The sequence below is a fragment of the Triticum urartu genome, chromosome 6A, assembly GCF_056163025.1.
Source record: "Triticum urartu cultivar PI428250 chromosome 6A, HENAU_Tu73, whole genome shotgun sequence".
In the NCBI taxonomy this organism is placed as follows: Eukaryota; Viridiplantae; Streptophyta; class Magnoliopsida; order Poales; family Poaceae; genus Triticum; species Triticum urartu.
The window spans coordinates 184,744,784-184,768,012 of record NC_141878.1 but is presented as its reverse complement, the minus strand read 5'-3'; the positions used below and the strand labels follow the sequence as shown (position 1 = coordinate 184,768,012).

The 23,229-nt window shown below is 42.1% G+C and overlaps 1 protein-coding gene across 2 annotated transcripts; it reads right to left on the bottom strand.

The window, feature by feature from the left end:
- Positions 1-9,755: 9,755 nt before the first annotated feature.
- On the bottom strand, positions 9,756-21,675 carry LOC125512117 (uncharacterized). Of its 2 annotated transcripts, XM_048677183.2 has the most exons (11): positions 21,322-21,675; positions 16,206-16,310; positions 16,046-16,117; positions 15,892-15,963; positions 15,577-15,810; positions 15,039-15,149; positions 14,844-14,957; positions 14,653-14,754; positions 14,011-14,077; positions 13,828-13,934; positions 13,396-13,479 (listed from the first exon to the last, which is right to left on the bottom strand). In XM_048677183.2, exons 1-10 carry the CDS (start codon positions 21,427-21,429, stop codon positions 13,900-13,902), a joined length of 1,020 nt encoding a protein of 339 aa, XP_048533140.2. In that variant the 5' UTR covers positions 21,430-21,675; the 3' UTR covers positions 13,396-13,479; positions 13,828-13,899. The 2 variants fall into 2 exon arrangements, with proteins under 2 accessions (XP_087383490.1, XP_048533140.2); XM_087527364.1 differs by lacking the exons at positions 14,653-14,754; positions 14,844-14,957; positions 15,039-15,149; ... (3 more) ...; positions 16,206-16,310; positions 21,322-21,675 and adding exons at positions 9,756-12,294; positions 12,579-12,763; positions 12,909-13,028; positions 13,225-13,315.
- Between the last annotated feature and the right edge of the window lie 1,554 nt (positions 21,676-23,229).

The window sequence follows — 23,229 nt, the reverse complement described above, 5'->3', positions numbered from 1 at the left end:
TTGAGAACAACTAGAAAATTATGTGCGTAGATTTGTCCAAAAGGTTATTTCATAAAAAATATTTCTATTTTTATTTCTTAAGTATTATACATTTTTTTCTGTCGAAAAGAAGATCGAAACCCCGGCATCTGCATCATTGTGATGCATACAAAGTTGATGCAATGCGACAAAGCCAAAGTTACCAACAAATGGAGAGTACAAAGATCAGGCAACTACAACATAACCAATACAAGATATGAACTTAACAACTTTGACCAACCGCGACAACGTTTTCAAGAGGATATAAACGATCTCGTGCCACCATCGCCACGTCTGGTCGGAGACGACCTGGACAAGGATTTTCATCCTAATTGCAATGACCAACCAATGAAGGCCAGCACATCGGCAAGCAAACAGCGCCCTTCAACAAGGTCACGCCACAAGTTCGTCGTTATCAAGCCCGACCAATAACCAGAACAAGGATTTTCACCCCAAACATGAAGTGTGGTGTTCCAATCATTGTCTTGATGATAGATCTTCTGAAACATATGCTTGAAAGAAACATGTGACCAAATTTACATGGCCGTGTCAATATCTATCCATAACGTCAGTTCTTTATGAACTGAAGAAAGCAGTTCATCTTACCCGGAGCATCGAGCGTTGTCTGCTCAATGACCTTTGTCCCAACATATAATCAAACTATTTGAAATGGTTGATGCCACTTGGAACCATGTGCCGATTTGTTGGTGTGAAGCGGTGGTAGATGGGAGTACGCGCACTTTGTACGTACTAATATTAGAAACACGTTCACTCTGGGAGATCTAGATTTCCTCATAACCTTCCAATGAGAGAATGGCACGGGAACATATTCCGGAGGAAGAAAAGCGTGTAGCAGAACGAGTGGTTCATACTTCATACGCGAGGTCTTTAGGCAGGAATGACACACGAGGATCAGTCACCAGCATCAATCAACGTACTAGACCGGATCAACTAATGTGAAAGTATAGTACACTGGCAACACCACTTTTTTGTGTGGGGAGCAACACTTTGAGTACACACACCTACAAACCTACTGGTAAGAAATCTACAATATAGGTCAGATGCTACCAAGTAGGAGTAAATATATGCGCCTCCCCAAAAGAGAGGCACACAGAGCATTGAGAATGCATAATTAAAGAGGCGATAGAAGGCGAGGAATAGATCCTACCTAAAATGCACAAAAAGTGCATGCTTGCCATGCTCTTGCTCTACGAAGATTCTTATGCAGATAGCAAGTTGGGAGATTTTTTTTTTCTTCTTCTATTCTGTGCAGCTAGGTTGCAAAAGTGAGAGATTGGAATCTCATGCGTTCTACTGCTGCTGGAACAGCACACTGTCCTATCCTCTCTCCTGTCTAGTGGGATAAACTGTTCTTCAGTTGTAAATTCGCACTTGCATGCGATCGACTGATTGCATAATATTTTCACTGTTGATTGAGACAAGGGAATGGCATGCTTCCTTTTCTTCTTGTTCCTATTGACAGCTAAGTTGCTTGCGCGGCTGGGTGGGTAGTAGATACTACACCATGTTTGTACTTAGGAAAAGGTCGATTTATGTCGATCAACTATTTTCTGAATTAGTTTTGGTCCATAAACTCTATACTAGACAAGAACCATAACCTAGGCAAGGTAACAATGATTTGACCAATGGTGCCCGTGTTTTCGCGAATGTGACCTTGGTAGTTGATGAATAGATCGGAAGTTTTCCTCGCAAAAACAAAGACAACCCAGTAATTAAGCACAAAAGAATTAATTTTGCAGAGAAAGAATCAGTGGCGATTGAAATTTAGGCAAGGAAATTCTGTCAGAAGTATTGTTGAAAATAGGCCTAGAAAATTTCAGGGAAAAGTTGATCCAAAAAGTACAGAGAATTCAAGAGATTCTAAAAAAGCAAAGTAAACAAGAAATTTAGGCAAGGAGATTTTGTCAGAAGTATTGTTGAAAATAGGATTTAATATATATATATATATATATATATATATATATATGGAATTAAGATATCATGGATTGCTTGGAATATATGATGATGATTAGATTTGAGCGTACATGGGAAGTATTACACGCACCTACAAATGTGTCGAAAGTAAAATGTGGTAGTAGACCAAACACGTCCTAGCTACAACTTAGGTTCTTAGACAAGAATCAGTATATAGAGATTTGAGATGTCGCGAGCATAGAATGATCTCAAGTACAACGCACATGTACATGTGTCACACTCAGAAAATTCGATCACCACCACCACCACGAGTTAGTCGTCTACGTACCCGCAGTTTCCTCTCCATCTTTTCTGCTGTATTTCCATGGCGTCCGGAAGAAGAGATCAGGACCCGTATCAACGGCTCCCAGCCAAAAGTAGATCGAAAGCAGCAACCAAAGGGAGACGGTTCAACGATTGATGTAACCTGCCACCTGCTGCAAGCCATGCGTACTTTGGCTGCTCCATTCTCAGAGTGCAAATGATGACCAATAAGCCAAGGGAGGAACTTTCCTCCACAACACCCCTTAATTCTGGTAAGAAAGCACAATAATTAGATAAAATACTACGTAAGCATTTTAAAAACAGTTCTGCTAAAGCACATCTAGGTAGTAAACACGTAAATTTCTGTACATCCATTCGATGCACTTTTAGATATTTTGGTAAGTCTAAATACACTTTCAAAAAGTGTATATTATTTCCCGCAAAAAATAGGCGTATATTCAACCACTGTATTAAACATGGATTTTTTAAACAATTTTGTGACACTTTAACATTGAGTTGTTAATCTTTTAAAAATCAAGAAATGGTGATAAAACTCATCCTTTCGCACAGCTATGTTGCTTATAGAAATGGCAGGGGTGAGTACCCTAGCCGCTAGAGACGGCATGGAATTGGTTTTGGAGCACTTGCAAGGGTATTAAAGTGTTGTCAGTGAGTTTAGTTTGAACATTTGAAGTGGTATATAAAATTTTGCCTGTAAAAAGAAATAAGGACTCAAACCGAGAGAACTTTATTTTCAATCGTGGGCATAGTGTGTACACAGGGGTATTCGCTTTTCCTTGCAAATTTAGGTACGTTAAGGCAGCCTCCTGAAGACATAGGTCAAACATCCTAGCTTAAGATTATAGTGGAAGAAAAGAAGAAAAGGAAACATGATTTGTATGCATCACCAACCAGGTTTCATGGGCATTGCACAGAAAGGGCTAGGAGTGAACATCATGGTATAACTTTTTTGCCTATAATTCATTCCCAAACATTAGGGTTTCTCTCTCCCTGCTGTCTCTAGCGGCTAGGGAACTCATCCCTTCAAGCTTCGCCCATGAGCCCATGGATCCACCTCCCCTCTGCCTGCCGCTTAGGCGGCCGGTGGCGGGGAGGAGGATCTTGGTGCCTCGGCTCTGACTAGTAGTTTAGGTTAGATTTTTGTTCTCACGAGGGCAGTGCTCTGGCGGATGGCAGCGCTTCATCTTCAAGTTGGTGTTACGGGCTTCAGTCCTCCTCGTGTTGGTCCTTTATGATGGAGTCGGCGGAGTTTCGATGTAGATACCTACCGTCTTCTTGAGGCAGTGAGGTTAGGGTTTCTCGTCGTGTGTACGCTCACGCGAGATTTGGCGTTAGCCACTTCGGATCAATTCAAAGGTTCAATGACGACGACTGCGGCTCTGGGGAGCTAGTCCTTAGGGCCACGTGCACGTAGACTTCCCGGTTGTCATCGACACGGTCAAGCCGGCTCCGGTAGGAGAGCGGCGACTGCAGCTCATTTTGGCAGCGGCAGTGGTTGTTCGGTGGTGCAGGATCCTTAATGTAATTTTTATTATGATAATTCTTATGAACCTTTTTAATAGATCTAGGGTCCTTTTTCGCAAAAGGAACTTTTTTGCCTATAAAATAATTAAAAGATATACTCTGTTGTGGAAATATGCTCATGCCAAATGTGTTTTATATGATTTTTCATCTGGACATACCTGAATACATTTTATACGTATTACGGCTCAAACATAGAGAAGTTTGAGTATGCTTTTTCAATCAATGCTGGTAATGTGTGTATACAAAGTTATTTTCGTTTTCTCGCAAATTTAGGTACTCTACAACATTCTCCCGAGGACATAGGTCAAACATGCTAGCTTAAGACTACAGTGGAAGAAAGGAAAAGGAAACATGATTTACGTAGCAGAAGTAGGTTTCATGGGCATTGCACAAAAAAGGGCTAGGAGTGCTTTGATCATGGACCCTTTTCTAGGATGGATAAAAGCTAGACACGAACATCACATAATTTAACCCACTTTTCTTGCCTTTTTTTCCTGCCTCCTGCTTTGATGATGTCTATGTGTAAATCAAGACCTTTGAGTAGAGTCGGCAAAAGCAAAGGAGGGCGGCTCAATCTTCCTCTACCTAGCTAGCTAGGAGGACCATGCTCATTTCCACTTCGTTTGCTACTTTGCAAGAAAGCCTTACCAGGTAAGCATTCTCGGCCGTCCCTTCCTCACACACTTGGCTTTGTACCATGCACCAAAAGGGGCAAATGGATGTGCACGAGTGCTACTATACCTGGGACCTTTCCTTTCCTAGGGCTGATCATGGGTTTGCTTAGATATGCATGCCTTGGATTGCGCGTGTGTGTGTTCCTTTTGTACGACAAACTAATTAAGTGCGTCGCCGTTCCTTTTCTTCTGCTGCTGCTGCTTTTGCTCTCCTTTACATGTCAAAAACAAATTCATCACAAATGCTACACTGGCATATGGGCCACTTATGTATGAGAGGGCATATGCATATTGTTAAGCGTTTCACAGATTAATCAAGTACTCCCTCCGGTCCTTTTTAGTTCGCATATAAGATTTGTCTGAAGTCAAACCTCGTAAACTTTGACCAAGTTTATAAAAAAATACAAACATTTAGAATGTGAAATCAACAACATTAGATGCGTCATGACTTTATTTTTCATATTGTATAAATTTAGCATTATAGATGTTAATATTTTTTCATATAAATATGGTCAAACTTTACGAAGTTTGACTTCAGACAATCCTTATATGCAGAGTAAAAAGGACCGGAGGGAGTATATGTACAGGCTGTCCTTCCTTTCTTCATCCATGTATAAACTAAGTTTGTCATTACCAACGTGTGCATAATTTAACATAACATATAGGGTTTCGTACTTTGCCAGTGAGATCTCCCTCCAGATGGTTTTTGTCCTAGGAATCAAATCCCAAGGAAGATTGGCATCCCCCTTCTTGTTGGTATTAGGGTTTATCTTTCTTCCTTGGAGTCCATGTGTTGTTGTTGAAATTAATGTGTTCACGGTTCATTTCATGTTACGAATTTCTATGCAAGTCATGTCACAGGAACTGTAGCTATTCGATTGATTTACAACATTAGCATATGATGCATTAGGATAAGATTATTCGCATGGAAATGGGCATATAATCCATTCCTGATGTAAGAAATAAGATCCTTACATATGCTATGTCACATGAAGATAGACTGATGGACTGGTGAAGCGGACTATCAAGAATAAATTCCTTTCGTTGTTAAATGCAAGATAAAAACTTTACAGAAGATGCAGTTGGCGTCCTTATTGACAATGTATGATGCGGATGTCTTCTTGTTGTTGCGGAGGCTGCGTGTGTGCTCATGATGATTTGTATCCTCTTGATGCTACATTTTGAGATAATAAAGTGCACCCTTTATCGGAAAAAAATGTGGTGTTGTTGCAACTAATGTGACCACATTTCATCATTTCACATTATGAATTCTTATACACATTATGTCGTGATACCGGTAGCTATTTGATTGATTTAGAGCACTTGCATATGATGCATTAGAATGGGGTTGTTCTCATGGAAATGGCCATATAATCCATTCCTGATGTAATAAACAAATAAAATCCTTAGATGTACTATATCACATGAAAATAGACTGGTAGGCTGGTAAAGCGTACTACCATGAATGAATCCCTTTCATTGTAAAAAAATGTAAGACATAAACTTTACAGAAGATGCAATTGGCATCGATCCTTGCTGACAATAAATTACTAATAAATACATATCTCACACATAGCACTACCAGTTCTAGAACAAACCTTCGCATTTCTTACTATAAAACATAAAGAGTATTCCTCTTTTTCTCTAAAGTTGTGACTTGTGACATCTTTTACCCTATTACAAATAATTGCCATATCTTCTTAGTTGAAACCTATGATAAATTTACTCTATTTTATTATTTATCCAAACTAACAAGCTAGACCGACTTTGTCAAAATGATGTAGTTGTTGGCAATCAAATAACTCATATACACATTTATCGGGAGCGTAAAAACTTATGCCAATTCCCTCACATCCGACTAATTAATCTGATCACAGTTCATTTCACATTATGAATTCCTATGTACGTTATGTCGCGGTAATGGTAGCTAGTCGATTGATTCAAAGCATTAGCATATGATGCAATTAGGATTGAAGTTATTTGCGTGGAAATGGGCATATGATCCATTCCTAATGTAAGAAACAAAATTCTTAGATGTGCTATGTCACATCAAGACGGACTGATAAACTGGTGAAGCAGACTAACAGGAATAAATTCCTTTCGTTGTAAAATGCAAGATAAAAACTTTACACAAAATGTAGTTGGCATCCTTATTGACCATGTATGTTGCAAAGTCCATGTGTTCATGTTGCTACGGAGGTCGGGTGTGTGTGTGCTCATGATGATTTGTATCCTCTTGATCCTACATTTTGAGGTAATAAAGTAAGCCCTTTATTGGAGAAAAATGTATTGTTGTTGCAACTAATGTGATCACATGTCATTATTTCACATTATGAATTCTTATAAACATTATGTCATGGTACTGGAAGCTATTTGATTGATTTAGAGGAAGCATGTGATGCATTATGATGAGGTTATTCTCACAGAAATGGGCATATAATCCATTCCTGATGTAATAAACAAATAATTCTTAGATGTATTGTATCACATGAAATTGGACTGATAGACTGGTAAAGCGTACTAACATGAATTACAAATCCCTTTCGTTGTAAAAATGCAAGAAAAAAGCTTTAACACGATGCAATTGGAATTGATCCTTAATTAGAATAAATTACTAACACATACATGTCTCAAACATAGCACTACCAGTTCTAGAAAAGAAACCTTCACATTTCTTACTATAAAATGTAAAGAATATATTCCTCTTTTCGCCTAAAGTCGTGACTACTGACATCTTTTGCCCTATTAAAAAATAATTGTCATATCTTCTTAGTTGCAATCTGTGATAAATTTAACTCTATTTTATTATTTAGTATCCATGCCTTCTTAGTAAAATTTAGTATGGCCTAAATTAGAGCATTTATAAATGTTTGTCGTGATGGTCTTCTCTTGTAGTCGTACCAGTACTACTTGTAGAACAACTATAATGTAATTTGAACACGTTCCTCTTGTTACAACTTTTATTATGCAACCATTTTCATGCCAATAAAACTAAATAAACAAAGAGAGGATGGACAAGTGATGTTACTTAATTATAACTTGCTTATTTACCACCGAAAAACTACCAATCAGAAGCACGCCACCTTATCAATCACACTTACGTACCCTTTTAATTCTAGAAATGAAACATCATTATTATGCCACCATTAACCCTTAATAAAAAAATCAATAAAGATACGCAGCAGGTTTCCTAGAAAAAAGAAATAATAAAATAACAGGGTGACGCCGGTTGCCTGATCATCCTTAGAGGCCATGCACCAAGTAGGGGGTCAGCTTCTAGAAGAAACAACCCTGGCATCTTGAAAGGACATGGACTAGCTGCAGCCAAGTCACCTGCCTGTCTGGAATACATACTCCCCGAGTAAGCATCTACCTGCGATGATCCTTTAAAGATGGCATCTGCAGGTTAGTATATTGCTTTAAAAATTATGTGATCTTCTAGAGGGGAGTTCACTTAATTAATTATTCCCAATCCTGTGGCCGAGCATGAAAGCATGCACGATACCCCGTTGACACTTCCCATTCTTCATGTGTCACGCATGACACAATTGGTCACGTACGTAGCTTCTTCCTGTCCATATACATTGGTCCATACACGTGGACTAGGAGTTTAGTAACTAACTGATTTGATATTCGGTGACATGTTGGCATGCTTCTTTGAGTATTGATTTAGTTTAAACTTAATTGTTGGGTTGTGTGATGACACTTGTACTAGTGCAAATAGGTGTTATTAAGCCCCCAACCGCACACGGTAGCAACAAACTATGTGTGATGAACATCGCCCATGGTACATCTTCCCTGCGGCGTTGGGGTCCGAGTCGGATGTAAACAGTGGCATGCATGGTCCTAGCCCGTCTGGTATTATGGTGCGACTTGCCCGCCGTGCTAGGCAGAGGGTGCGGGAAGCAGCTGCAATCCTCACGGCCAAGACCGCGGAGGTGGGGTCACACGCCGCTGCAGAGCCATTATGGATGACCGGCATTCCCCGGCACCACAACCAAGTCGTGGAGGTGTCGGGCTCCGGCAATGAGGGGTATATCCTATTGTGGACCTCACCTCGACCGGCGACGTCGATGTCATGAGTTTCGACGAGAAAGAGTAAGGCACGGGAGATGGTGGCGCCTCGTGTCCCATGTCCTACTCCACCCTGTAAATCAATTTCACGGTACGAGATTATAAGGGATCTGCTAGAGTTGCTCTAACATAGTATTTGTCTTTTTAGTCCACCACGTGGCTATTGTCTAGCTAATTTCCACTCCAGAGCACTTGTGCCTTATTATTATTAGCTTCGACAATTAGTTTGGACAATTTAGTCAAGACCGGCCATTACATGGCAGGCAAACCTCAAGAGATCACGGACGTATTGGCCGGGAGGTGGTGTTCTTGTTAGACACTGACGTGAAGTCGACCACGTACGCTTCGCAGCGGACAAAAGCTAGCTAGCTACGATGAGATGTGTATACACAGACAACACTCTTTTGGGGTGTCCACCACTGGCTCCAAGGAAAAAGATACGGATGGGCAAGGGGAGACTGCTCAACACGACCGCAAAGCAGTGGCGCTAACCAGACAGGCAGGCAGCTTATCATTGCCACTTGCAATCAGTAGCAAAAAACTGCTGATCGGTGCTGGCGGCGGGGAGCACGGAAGATTTCGGGGCTTCTCTTCCACCTACAGCTTGCAGGAGCCGGCTGCGGAGGACGTGTTACACTCTTCCATTTACAAGATGAAGATACGTAACAGGAATCAACAGGACCTACTACTGCACTGCTGTCACCAGTATATACAATCTCACAGCCACTCAACAACTAGCGTTTTCTAGCAACATCTGCCCTTACACTTTCAACCCAAAAAATATATATGTACTACTACTCCGTCCCATAATGTACGATGTTTTCTGACACTAATGTCTTACATTATGGGATGAAGGGAGTACTTGCTTGGGCTTGAATACATTGCGAATTGAATGGGCCGTTTAACCCTACTACACAGACTACCAAAGGAAGCTCCCCGTATCAGTTTGATAGGCATGCCTAGTTGTACACTCGGCTCAGATGTCTCTTCAACCTACGGTGAGCCTGACATGGCCCACCGTGACGGGGGGCTCGCCGAAGGTCTGATCCTCGCGGGCATGCTGAGGCCAGCATCGCCACCGTCCGCGGCCATCCCGTGGTAGGAGGAGCGGTGCGGGGTTATAGACATCTTGTTCATCGAGTACTCCAGCTTGTCGTCGTCGCTGTTGATATCTATTTCGACATGATCATCCAAGCTGCCCACGTTCATTTCAGGGGCATCAAGGTCCGGCAGCTCATCGTCGTCATCGTCCTTGTCGTTGTTGTATGTCGTCTTGATGTAGCGACCAGACCTCAAACAGTCTGATCTCTGTACTCCGGTGTCATCTCTAGATCAGTAATACTGACACCACACAGTACTCGGAGGATTTATAGCAGAGTAGCAATCACACACTTATTACATCGAGTGCCTCAAAAGAAAACTTATTACAATAAATATGGCTTAAGGTCATCTAATAACGATAACAGCGGAAGGCTTGGAAGATAGGTGAGTCCATCAACTCCAACGGCATCACTGAGTATAGAACCACGACCTAAAAACTCCTTAATCGTCGTCTGAAAAGTCTACAACATTAACGTTGCAGCCCGAAAACGGGTCAGCACATGGAATATACTGGCAAGGTAACACATAGAGAGTAATGGAATGCAACAACTATACTATATGCATATTTGGCTGGTGGAAAGCTCTATGGTTACAGTTTTTGCGTAAAGCCAATTTTTCCCTACTTCAAAGGAATAAATTTAATTACTATCATAGTGGTTGTTAAACATTAAAAATGGTTGACAGCATTCTCAATCCTAATTAAAGTAACATCAATAAAACCCAACAAAATTTAATTTAGAGTAACATGTTGAGATTCACATGATAATCCAGGTACTAGATACTCAAGATGTCCATAACCGGGGACACGGCTAACCATGATTAGTTTGTTACACTCTGCAGAGGTTTACACACTTTTCCCCACAAGACTCGATCGCCTCCGTTTGGTTTCTCGCACTACAGGGTGTTTGAGAAACGGATGACCGAGACATAGTCTTTCAGAAGCGCTAGCACCTTACGATCGGGTAGACCGTACCACCTACATCCCCTACATCTTCTAGTCTACCACTGTAAGAGTTCGCACAACTTAATCAACTATGCCAGAGCCCATAATGGCTTGTGGCTGCACACGGAAGTTTCTAGTATGAATAATCTCATGATCCCTTTAAGCCTAGGTGGCGGTCCAAAAGAAAAACAGGCAAGTCCTGGAAACCCCAGGTACCTCATCCACCCAGATGTGTGTTAGGTTGCCACCTTAGATAAACCATTAATTAGCAATCTCACATCTGTCATGGATATCACTCACCCAATCCACGTCTACTAGCATAGCATGGCATAATAAGCAAACGTAGAAGTAACTCCCAAAGGTTTGATAATAAACAGGTAATAGGTACTACCTCATCTACTTCCCATCCTACAATTTAATTAGATCATAATCATGCAACGTGTGAGGATTGATCTAATGCAATAAAACTGGGTTGTAGAAAAGGTATAATCAAAGTGTTACTTGCATTGCTGATGACCCGCGAAACCTAAAGATTCAACGTAACAGGCGGCGCATTCCGGGTATTCTATCGCAGACAAACAAACAAGCATACAATAAGTACTCATCTAATGCACAGGTAAAACGCAAATAGAAGATCTAACCAGAAAGTTCAACTTAAGAACCCTGGTTTGCAAAAAGAATCAAATCGAACGAAGCAAAAGAAATCAAACTGCGAAAGAAAACAACTTCGTTCTAGTAATCTGGATCTAAGCCAAATTTTACAGTAGCAAAAACTTGTTTAAGTTGATTATTCGGAAAGAAGGTTTCGAGACGAAACTCCAGGCGATTCAATCGCCTGATTCCGATAAACGAGCGAAAAGTTATACTAAAACGAAAATCGGATCAGAAATCGCGATCAGAAAATAACCGCGAAAAATCCGACGAAAAAGAAAAACGACGAACAGAATTTTTTTTTTAACAGCACGAAAAACGAGGCGGCGGCGAACCTCGGGCGGCGCGCAACTCCGGCAGCGGCGGCGGCGGGCGGCAACGGTGGCGGCGGCTCGGGTTGGTGGCGGCGGCTGGGCCCTAGGGTTTCGGCGGCTGGGCTCTCTCTCGTCCGGGGCTGCGGCTTATAAAGGCCCCGGCCAGGGAGTCCTGGCCGAGTACGGCCCAAAGTCGGTTCCGCGTTTTTTTTTAATAAATCCGCTCGGAAGAAAAATAAAAAGAAATACTAAACGGACTCAAAAATCACGAAATAAATTTTCCCGGGTTCCTAAAATCAAGCCCGATAAAGTGAACATTTATCTGGGCCCAAACTACAACTTTGAAAAACGCGCATTTTTCCTAAATTCAAATAAAAATACCGAAAAACTCCGAAATAAATCTTATTTGATTTTTTTATTAAATCCTCAATATTTCTATATTTTGGAAAAGTCATTTTATTCCCTCTCTCATATGTTTGTAATAGAAATAATTGATGATAAAATAAATAAAATCAAATGATCTTGTTTACATAATTTAAGAAAACTCAAATATGTAAATAACGAAATCCCCAACTCTCTCCGTGGGTCCTTGAGTTGCTTAGGATTTTCTAGAATCAAAACCAAAAGCAAAATAAAATATGATATGCATGATGATCTAATGTATAACATTCCAAATTGAAAATTTGGGATGTTACACTTGACCATGGACCAGAACTCGAAATTTGGACGGATGTATCTGCAGGTACAAGCAGAGCAAAAGTTAATATAACGAGGATGACTAGAAACTCTTCTCAAGATACAGATAACAGAAACTGAAATCCACTTTCAAAAAAAAAACTGAAATCCCAAACAGCTTTTGTCAAAGTAATAGTTCTGAAACCTAAGAAAAGTCCAACAGCAGCAGCAACAAGGCTTGCTAGACACTGTATAATCCACATGGCACAAACAATGCAAAGAGCAGTGGTTCAATGCCGCTGTAATACGTTTCAAAAGTACTCCTGTCTGATTCTTTTAGCAAACCTGTCTGATTCTTTTAGCAGGTAAGGATCAAATGGGAAGAAGGTGTCAAGTCTGTTGATTCCTCCAAAAGCCCTGGACAAATCAGATTCGATTGCATCTTCAGCTGCTGAATACATGGATGCAGCGAATAATCCGGCATCCTTGGCCTGTCTCAGGAACTCGTTTACTATTGAAGGCAAGCACACCTAGTAATAACAAAAGAAAACGTGAACCGCCAACATAGCATGGTATTTCCCAGTTAATGACACCAAACATCAAAATGCGCCACTCATGGAGATATGTGAAGGGAGCATATTATCAAAGGTGACACAGAATGCATGTCATACAGACCTTTAGAGGTTCCAGTCGGTGGTTCAAGATAAATCCAAAAGACAATTGAAAAAGCTGTGCTTTAAGATTCGGATAATCCATAATAGATCTCAAGCGAAAGCAAAGGACATACATCACAGCCTGCAGATTTACAAATATGAAAATAAGTGCTTAGAGAGTATGATGCCAAAAATGAAACCAACACTAAATGTACATACCCCCACGATTTAACAAATGAATTTGGTCCAGTGCCCAGACATACATACCCACCCACCGACTCCCCCACCACCACCCGAAAACCTCGATGTTGTAAAAAGAATATGGTGGAATAACTAACCTGACAGGTCGCGTAAAATATTTGATGATTCGGATTGGCTGTGGTCCCTCTGTTCTGAAGGACACAATATTCATCGCACCAATCCACTAATCTGGGTAAAGCGAATAACAATGATTTTAGATCTGAGAAGAACATCAGGCAAATTACAGAGAGATAAATTCCTTTACACACTTTTTGAGTATGCCAAGAACCGTATCAGCGGAAATAAACCTTGCCCGAGACAAATAGCTTCCAACATACGAAACTGCAGACATTCTGTATTTCAAAACATGAGTGGTAATTAGCATTTCTTCAACCTGTACGAGCTTATGCTATAAATGGGGATCATAACAGAATATACTACTGACTGTAGCCAGAGAAAATATGACGGGTGTGTGCATGAATTGTCTGTGTAAACATTTCTTGCCACAATTGTGGCAACTTGATAGAGAGACATGTCTCGACGCAACTGTTGTCACAATGCAAACACCAGCCACAAGATTATCAAACTTGCCAAACATGACTAAAGCAAAGTATGGCAACAAAGCAAAGAATCGATGAATCATCGCAACATATAAAGTAAGCTGTGATCATACAATGTATTCCTCACATGCTAAGACATACCTTGAAATTGGATCCTCTTCCTTGTTCAAAAAAATGTCGGTAAGAAAAAAAGCAAATCCAAGACCGCAGATTTTAGGATCCAGTGAGCAGGCATAGAACATGATAAACTGCAAAGTTACAACAATAGGATAAAATATAAGAAGGTGAAGTGAAAAGCAAAGTGAGATACAAGCCAATCCTGACCTGGCAAAATTTTGATCTGTGCACCCTCAGCACAGATGCTCGAAATAGTCTTCAGAATGTCAAATTCCTGACCAGTTCGAACCAGAACGTGAGAAATGACAGATTAAAAAATATATATCAATCAGCTTCAACAGTTATATTTCCTTGTTTGCACTACTCCATGAAGTTCACAAAAAGGATGGCATTTTTTACATTGACACGTTCTTCAAGATTTTAACTTTGACAACTAATTTGTACTCCCTCTGTAAACTAATGTAAGAGTGTTTAGATCACTATATTAGTAATCTAAACACTCTTATATTAGTTTACGGAGGGAGTAATAGGGTTTATGCATAAAACCCAAGATAACTATAACATTCTAGAGCTACTTTTCGAGACAAATATACATATGGTTTTCAAGTAACCACTCTAAATATTGGCAGTCACAAAGCGAAAATACCAAGGTGAACATGGTCATGTCCCAAAGTGAAACTACCAAGGTGAACATGGTTCAAAGCTTTAAAAGTTTGACTGAAGATATGTTCAAAACAAAACTTACTCGCGAACTGGATGGAGTAGGAGAATTAAGTTACGGGTACTAAAATATGATTAACTGTCTTTTTCTTTCCAAAGAGCAGTGTATAGTGCATAGTACATACTCACCTTATCTAGGTACCCACGCTCCGCACATGACTTAAGGTGCTCGCATACAACAACCATTAAACTGTCAAGCTTTTCGGCACATGCATTTCCTCCAAAAAGGACCTAGCCGACAAAATGAGTACTGAGTCAGCAACTTCACTATTAATGCTACACAATTAGATAGGCATAAGTTTTAAGTACAATGCATGAACCTTTGTTCCCGCTTGTCCAAGGCCATCCTCATCCTCATCCAAATCTTCAAGCTCCATTTCAAATATACCTTTGTTATGCTCCCCTTGAATAATATCTTCCCAGGTTATATTAACCTGCAAAGTTCACCAATCAACAAATGTCAAGAATTAGTTGCAGGATAGAAAAAACAGTGGCGACACAAAGAATGAGCATACATCCAACTCCGTAAGTAGATCCACAACTTTCGCCAGCAATGTAGCCCCAATAAGGTCCCCCATTCTGTCAGTATCTAGCCCCAACATGCATTCGACAAACGAGACCATCTTCTGCAAAGACATAAGAAACAGTGCTCTATGAAATAATGAACAACGTTGGTGGTTGACTTTTCCATGTATAAGTGACACAATTAGGAATCATATATTGTCAACACAAAGCTGATGTAAGGTAGCACGATGCAAACTACCACTTGATATAGAAGAGGCTTATAAGACAGAAAAGACCTTCACATAAACATACAGAAGCTAAACGATAACAAGTCGGCGTTGGCATTAAAAAGATCTGCAATTATCGAAAATGTAGGCGTGTAGGATCTGCAGATTTAACGCTAATTGGCAGGTGAACTGGAGCGACCAAGATCCTTTTTCAGCATTTATGTATTGTTGGCCTAGGAGTTCACACAAATAAGGAAATGCAAGACATAAAATAAAACACAATTACTATGCAAACAGATGATACAATAGTGTCCACACGTACAGCTTTGTTATCAAATAACTTCGGCATACTCCGATCTATTATATCCCTTAATATCCTTGGTGCTAAGGGTACAGTATCGGAGATTGTTTTCAAACTCTCACACAGATGAAAAAAAATATCCTTCTTCCTTGAAACCGCCCATCTAGGCAGCTCATTGCGTTGAACAAGAGGCGGAGTAAAGTTGTTCACAAGCATCTGCAAACATTCTCTGAGATACTGATCTGCCACTGCAGCCTGGATGGACAAATAATCAATTAGTCAGACAGCCATAAGCAGATTATGCAGGAAATAATGTAAGTGCAATTAGAAGAATACCAATCTGGTTATTAGGTCTAAGAAAGCATCCAATGTATCTCTTTGCAAGTACCAGATGCGGACGGTAAATATCTGAAATGCATGTTTTTAGTGAGATCCAAGTAACTCGACAAACGAAACGGAGATGCAAGAGTAGTACTCAATATGACATTACATTGTTCAAAAGCAAATGATGGTACGTGATGTCTATTTTGGATACTGCTTCTGACAATGCCTTCAAAGTCGTCTGGAAAAATAGGCAATATGTGCATTTTATTAGAAGCGATGTTAAATACAAAAATGGTAGATGGATGAAAACAGGATCAATATCTTACCACATACAAAGCCTCTTCATCAGGAGTCTTTTTCTTGCTAGTGTCTAGAGTGCTTACCATCTTATTATATTGATCCATGTCATATGGGTCAACTAGAAACGGATCCTAAATCAAAGACAAGCGTGTCAATGGTTCGAAAGGCATTCTTGAAATATATATTGTTGATTAATGCCACCCAAGAAAAACCATGCCCGCCATGGACTCCTCTTGGTATGGGATCAAGCTGAAGAGTGAATTACTCGATAAGCTTAGTCAAAACAGGAACGGATTTTCACACAACATAAATTGCCCACGGACAACAGTACTTTAGGTTGTATCTCTAGCTAGTATGGTATGACAGTCACTCTTGGTAGAATGCATATATACAGCAATAAGATCTGCTTGAAGAGATGCTCGATAAGCAATCAGAACAGGAAAGAACTTCAAATGATGTCCATAAACAACATGCGTATTATTCTATCTAGCGAGTCGGTTATGGACTTATGGCAGTCCTCCATAAAATGCATATCTATAGAAATAACAAGTACTCTCTAAAAACCTAGAAAAGGTAATGTCTGACGCCGAATGAATCTATCTGTTCGCCAGCAGAAAAATGGAACGTCTGGAAGCTCCGAAGTGATTTTCAGGTATGAATAGAAGAAATAACACGCACCTTGCTGCCTAACCCACAATGGCATTACAAAATTGCATCCATAGGAAAATAATCACCTTCCAATTTCCCTAACACTCACACTGCACATCCATCTGGCAGTCTCCCTCACCGTCAATAACAGCCTTGAATTTCGAACTTGAACCCGTTACTAGATGTGTCAATATTATTCTAAAGAGATGCATTATTTATAAATGATGATAAGCGAATGCATTTGCTATATTGATTTCAATATTACACAACGGATGCCCTGAATGTTGGGTAGATACAAGTGTTAGGAATAGGCAACTTGTATTCCCATGAGGCCATAGGCCGGTATATATATACATGTACAGGTGTGGAACATATGCAGGAAACCCCTCATACAACGGGATAAATACAAAGGGGTACATGACTTATATTATAACTCTAACACCCCCCCTCAAACTCATGGTGGATGAACAACACTGAGTTTGAAGAGATAAAAGCCATGTTGTGCTCTAGTCTGAGCCTTCGTCAGGAAATCCGCCAACTGTAACTCGGAAGGCACATACTGAAGAGCAATAACCTGATCCTGCACAGCAGCACGCACATAGAAAGCATCAACACCAATATGCTTGGTGAGCTCATGCTTCACAGGATCACGTGCAATGCTGATAGCACCTGTACTGTCAGATAGAAGCAGAGTCGGTGTAGTGACAGAAACACCAAAATCCTGAAGTAACCACCGTAACCAAGTCACCTCTGCCGTCAAAAGAGCCATGGCTCGCAACTCAGCCTCGGCACTCGAACGGGAAACTGCAAGCTGTTTCTTCGTCTTCCAGGCAATGAGAGAACCACCAAGAAAAACACAGTAAGCAGAAAGTGAACGGCGATCGGAAAGATCACTAGCCCACGTAGCATCCGAATAGGCCTGGAGCTGTAAAGAACTGGAGCGAGGAAAGAATAGACGGTGAGAGATCGTGCCTCGAAGATATCGAAGAACACGAAGAAGATGACTATAGTGAACCGAGGTGGGGGCAGAGACAAACTGACTCAGAATATGAACCGGATAAGATATGTCCGGACGAGTGACAGCTAGATAGACAAGACTGCCAACAAGATGACGATAACGCGTCGGATCAGGGAGAGGATCACCATCAGTAGCACGGAGGTGAACATTGAGCTCCATAGGAGTCTCAACAACGCGCTCGTCAGTAAGAGCAGCACGAGCAAGAAGATCCTGGATATACTTTTCCTGGGAGATAAAAAAGCCATCAGAGGTAGAAGAGATTTCAATCCCAAGAAAGTAGCGAAGAGGTCCAAGATCAGACATAAGAAACTGCTCACTAAGACGGGCCTTTACAAAGGCAATATACTCGGGGTCATCCCCCGTGATGATCATGTCATCAACATAAAGAAGAAGAAGAGTCCGTCCACGAGGAGAAAGGTGAATAAACAATGCTGGATCATGAGCACTGGCTAAAAAACCAGCAGCAGTGATCACAGAGGCAAAGCGCTCAAACCAGGCGCGGGGGGCTTGCTTAAGGCCATAGAGAGAGCGACGAAGACGACATACCATGCCATCAGGAACAGAATACCCAGGTGGTGGCTGCATGTACACCTCCTCACGCAGCTCACCATTAAGAAAGGCATTCTTAACATCAAGCTGAGATATAGACCAGTGGCGTGCAGAGGCAACGGCAAGAAGTGTACGAACAGTGGTCATATGAGCCACAGGAGCAAAAGTCTCGTCATAATCACGACCATGCTCCTGCTGAAAACCACGAGCCACAAGACGAGCTTTGTGACGCTCAAGAGAACCATCGGAGCGAGTCTTAACCTTGTAGACCCACTTACAAGTGATCGGACGGACTCCGGGAGGAAGAGAAACAAGATCCCAGGTACCAGTGCGTTCAAGAGCAGCAATCTCCTTTGCCATCGCAAACTGCCATTCAGGATGAACAACAGCCTGACGGTAAGAAGTCGGCTCAAGAACAGCAGCACCAGTAGTGGGAAATCCAAAGCGATCAACAGGCGGACGAGGACGAGAACGCAAGCCATAAGTAGGCTGAGAGGAAGATGACGACCCATCCACAGAGGCATCAACTGGTCGGGGACGACGAGTGTAATGCTGAGGAAGAGATGGAATAATAGAAGGAAGAATCGGCAAGGTAGAATCAGGGGGTGGCGACGAAGAAGTCACCGGAGATGAAGGTGTAGAATCCGGTGACAGGCTGGGAGAGGAGACCGGGGAGGAAGTCACCGGAGATGAGGGTGGAGAACCCGGTGACATGCGAGGCGAGGAGACCGGGGAGGATGGTGGCTGCAAGGCAACTAGATGTGGAGAAGGAGAGGAAGTGGAACGGAAAGGTACAGTGTCGGCAGGGGTGATAAGTGAGTCAGGAAAAGTGAGGAAAGAGATATCCTGCACTGAAAAAGTCGAGGAAGATGGGCGTGGGTAGAAGGGACGAGACTCTTCAAAAGTCACATCTCGAGAGATACGCATCCGACGACCAATAGGATCCCAACAACGATACCCCTTATGCTCATCACTGTAGCCTAAGAAGACACACTCAACAGACCGAGCGGTCAGTTTGGTGCGTTCGCGAGGGGCAAGAAGCACATAGCAAACACAACCAAACGAACGAAGCATCGAATAATCGGGAGAACGATCAAAAAGTCGCTCGAAAGGAACACCACCCTGTAGAGCAGCGGAAGGCTGTATATTGATAAGATAGGTGGATGTGGAGACGGCCTCAGCCCAAAAATGAGGCGGGAGAGAGGCAGCAATCATCAATGCACGAGCCGTCTCAAGAAGATGTCGATGCTTTCGCTCAGCCACACCATTCTGAGCATGAGCACCAGGACAAGAGAATTGAGAGAGAGTCCCGTGCTCAGCAAGAACACCACGCAACATCTTAGAGATATATTCGCCAGCAGAATCAGCACGAAAAACACGAATGGGTGAAGAGAACTGAGTATGAACCATGCCAGCAAAACGCTTATAAATAGACAACACCTCAGAACGAGAAGTCATGAAATAAAGCCATGTGTAACGAGAGAAATCATCTATGAAAATAATATAGTATTTATGACCACCTTTCGAAGCGAAAGGGGCCGGACCCCATACATCAGAATGGACTAAATCAAAAAGACGCTTAGACACGGACTCACTATGTGAATATGGTAACTGAATCTGCTTGCCAAGACGACAACCCTGACACTCTAAAGAGACATCTCCTGAGACAGACCCCAGAAGGCCTCGACGAACTAAAGAAGACAACCGAGAACCACACAGATGACCAAGTCGATGATGCCACTGCTGGAAGGAACCAGTGACGGAGGCAACAGAAGCGGGAGAACTGGCGATGGTGGTGGCAGCAGAAGGAACATGAAGCCAGTCCAACTCCCAAAGACCCTGAGAATCACAGCGGCGAGGGCCAGCCCCAACCAGAGTGTGCGTGTGACGGTCCTGGACAGAACAAGAGTCAACGTCAAGGATGACGCGACAACCAGAATCCGTAAGTTGTCCAGCAGAAAACAAATTCATGGTAAGTCGAGGAACATGAGCAACATGAGGAACAGAATAAGAAGGAGTAGTAAGATGGCCTCTACTAGCAACAGAAAGGGGAGTACCATCAGCAGTGAGGACATGAATAGGAGAATCGAGTGATCGAAGAGAGGACAAAGTGGAAGAATGAGAAGACATATGAAAAGAAGCTCCAGAGTCCAGAACCCATGGGGATGTACCTGACTGTGTAGAGGGTGAGTGCTCAGTGTTGCAGGATCAGGTTATCTCTCCAAACTCAGTGTTGTTCATCCACCATGAGTTTGAGGGGGGGTGTTAGATAAGTCATGTACCCCTTTGTATTTATCCCGTTGTATAAGGGGTTTCCTGCATAAGTTCCACACCTGTACATGTATATATATATCGGCCTATGGCCTCATGGGAATACAAGTTGCATATTTCCTAACATAGATGATACTTTATTATTCCTCGTCTAGATGAGAATTAACAAATCCATTCTTTAATATAGTACCATATCTGAAGTGCTGAACCATTTGTTGCCTGAGAGGTTTTCCAATAGGATTACTGATTTAAGGGGGTTTTCAATGTGCATAATCTTGATTGATTTATGATATGAAGTGCCGTAGTAAGCTATTCCGGCTCCGCGATTGCGACCCACCCTCAAATGGGGGATCTGCACTAGGAATTTGGAGTCCAAAGCAACAGCTCTAAAAGCTGCACCAACACCAATTTTACCAGCAGCCATCCACAGCTCCAACTCGAGTTCTCTAAAATCAAAGCCAGCGAACAAAGAATAAAAGTACCAGTGGAAGCTTGAGAGTCTATTTCTACCAGCGAATGCAATCCCGGCTGTAAAACGCTAACGTTTGAGGCCGACGAGCCAGCAACAAAAGGAGCGTTTCCCCTACTCCTCGGCCTCCCCGGTCTCACAACACTCATACCAAAAATGCAGAGCTACATGAGTGCAGGGTACATACCATCCGCACGGACTGGAGCACGTGCTCGACGAACCGGAACGCCACGGAGTCGCGGATGGGCTTCACCGCCGCCTCCGCCATGTCGTCGCGCCGCAGCTCCGCCCCCATGGCCTTCGCCACTGGCGCCTCCCTGGGAGGGATATCACGCTTGGGGTCCCTAGTGGAAGACACAAACTCCAGGGCCCAGTAAGCGCGAGGCGAGCGGGCGAGCGGTGCGGCAAGCTCGGCGAGCGAAAGGGGCGCGGAGTCCTCACCGGTTCGCCGACAGACAGGGGTGCAGGGCGGCGGCGAGGCGATAGAGGTCGAACTGCTACCCGGGTCTGATTTCCTACTTCCCTGGGCCGGGTCGCAGACAATAATTTTCAGCCCACGGCACATATAATTCGAAAAACAAAACACGCCAGGTATAAAAGGCCCGGTCGGGTCAAGCTGGGTTCAGGTACCCACACAGCTATGTCTCAAAATACCGTCAAAAAAAGAACTATGTCTCAAAAAAATAAAGGTACCCAGTACCCACCCAACTTTCATGGAAAGTTAAAATGCCCCCTCGGGTCAAAGTGTTCATGTGGCTCGCTTCGAGAGGGGGCATTCTAACTAAAAATAACTTGATTAGAGGGGGTGGTCTGGAGATAGTAAATGTTCATTTCGTGGGAGGGAAGAAGATATTAATCATCTGTTCTTTCATTGTTCGATTGCAAGATTGTTGTGGATGGCCATGAAATGCTTGTTTGGTATGCATGACATCCATGATAACATCCAACACTTGTTTGGGATCTGGATCAGAAAGTTTAATAAAAGTGACAGAGATCTTATGACAGTTGGGTTTTCTGCTATCTTCTGGACATTATGAAAACTTAGAAACAAAGTTGTGTTTGATAATAGCAGGGTTACCGATCCCTGCGTTCCAGTTAGCATGATCATTAAATGGTTGCATGATTGTAATGTGTTGCAGAAAAACTAAGAAAAAATAAAATGAATGAAAGTGGGCGTAAGGCAGGTTGAACAGGTTGCGAAGGAGGTCTTCATAGCGGCGCACGGTTGGAGAGCAGGGGCGTCGAGGATTTCAGGGTGAAGCTGTTCCACGGCTCCTTCGTGTTGGGAGATGAAGATTCTTCTTTTTGTCTCTTCTGCTTTGTTATCTTAGTCTGGATTCTATAATGAACTAAGTACTTGTGGCGCTTTTGAATGTTGTTGTATGGAGCACCATTATCGTCTTCGGGTTAATATTCTGGTGCTTGTGCTAGGGTGAGGCGTGTCGTATTGGGCTGCTGGGAGTAGGGGGAGGCTCCTTCTCTCGCGGAAGCTCACGCCTCTTGCGTAGCTTCTTTTAGTTCTAGTTTGCTGCAACCAAAGACATTGTGGTTTCTTCTAATGAAAATTGGAGAGGGAGCTCTTTTTTTCAAAAAAAATAACCCGGTCGTTCCCTGGCCGAATCAAGGTTGAAGCCCAGGTCAGAGGTCTACATTCTATTCTCTCAAAGAAAATGGGGGTAAGTACCCCTAAATAAAAAGGGTAAACGGTCTACAATAAAACGGCAGATCCTATTCACAAACAGTCTTCAAATTTGTGGACATGTTTTAATAATGAAAATATTTTTTGAAATTTACGAACATTTTTTTTAATCCATGCATATTTTCTGAAGTTTTGAAGAAAAAGGTAAGATTGCTCAACATTTTAAAATTTTGCCAGCATTTTTGCGAATTCATGAATACTTTTTCATATTCATGAACATTTTAAAATTCGCAAGAATTTTTTATTTGTGCTGATTTTTTGAGATTCAGGAACCCTTTTTAAATATATGCAAGCATTGTTAATTTAGATTGACCAATAGCCGATCAGTAAAGGTGTGCCAAAAATATCATGGCGGAGCCGACAAGTGACTCTGACTAAATCACCGGGGAGTGATGA

What these genes read in the sequence shown, in the direction of transcription:
- LOC125512117 (XM_048677183.2), bottom strand. Translation starts at nt 21,429, where the DNA reads ATGGGGGCGGAGCTGCGGCGCGACGACATGGCGGAGGCGGCGGTGAAG. An exon ending in AGTTATTTGATAACAAAGCT is followed by an intron (nt 15,150 to 15,576) that starts GTACGTGTGGAC and finishes ATGTCTTTGCAG; the next exon opens with AAGATGGTCTCGTTTGTCGA. An exon ending in ATCTACTTACGGAGTTGGAT is followed by an intron (nt 14,958 to 15,038) that starts GTATGCTCATTC and finishes TGAACTTTGCAG; the next exon opens with GTTAATATAACCTGGGAAGA.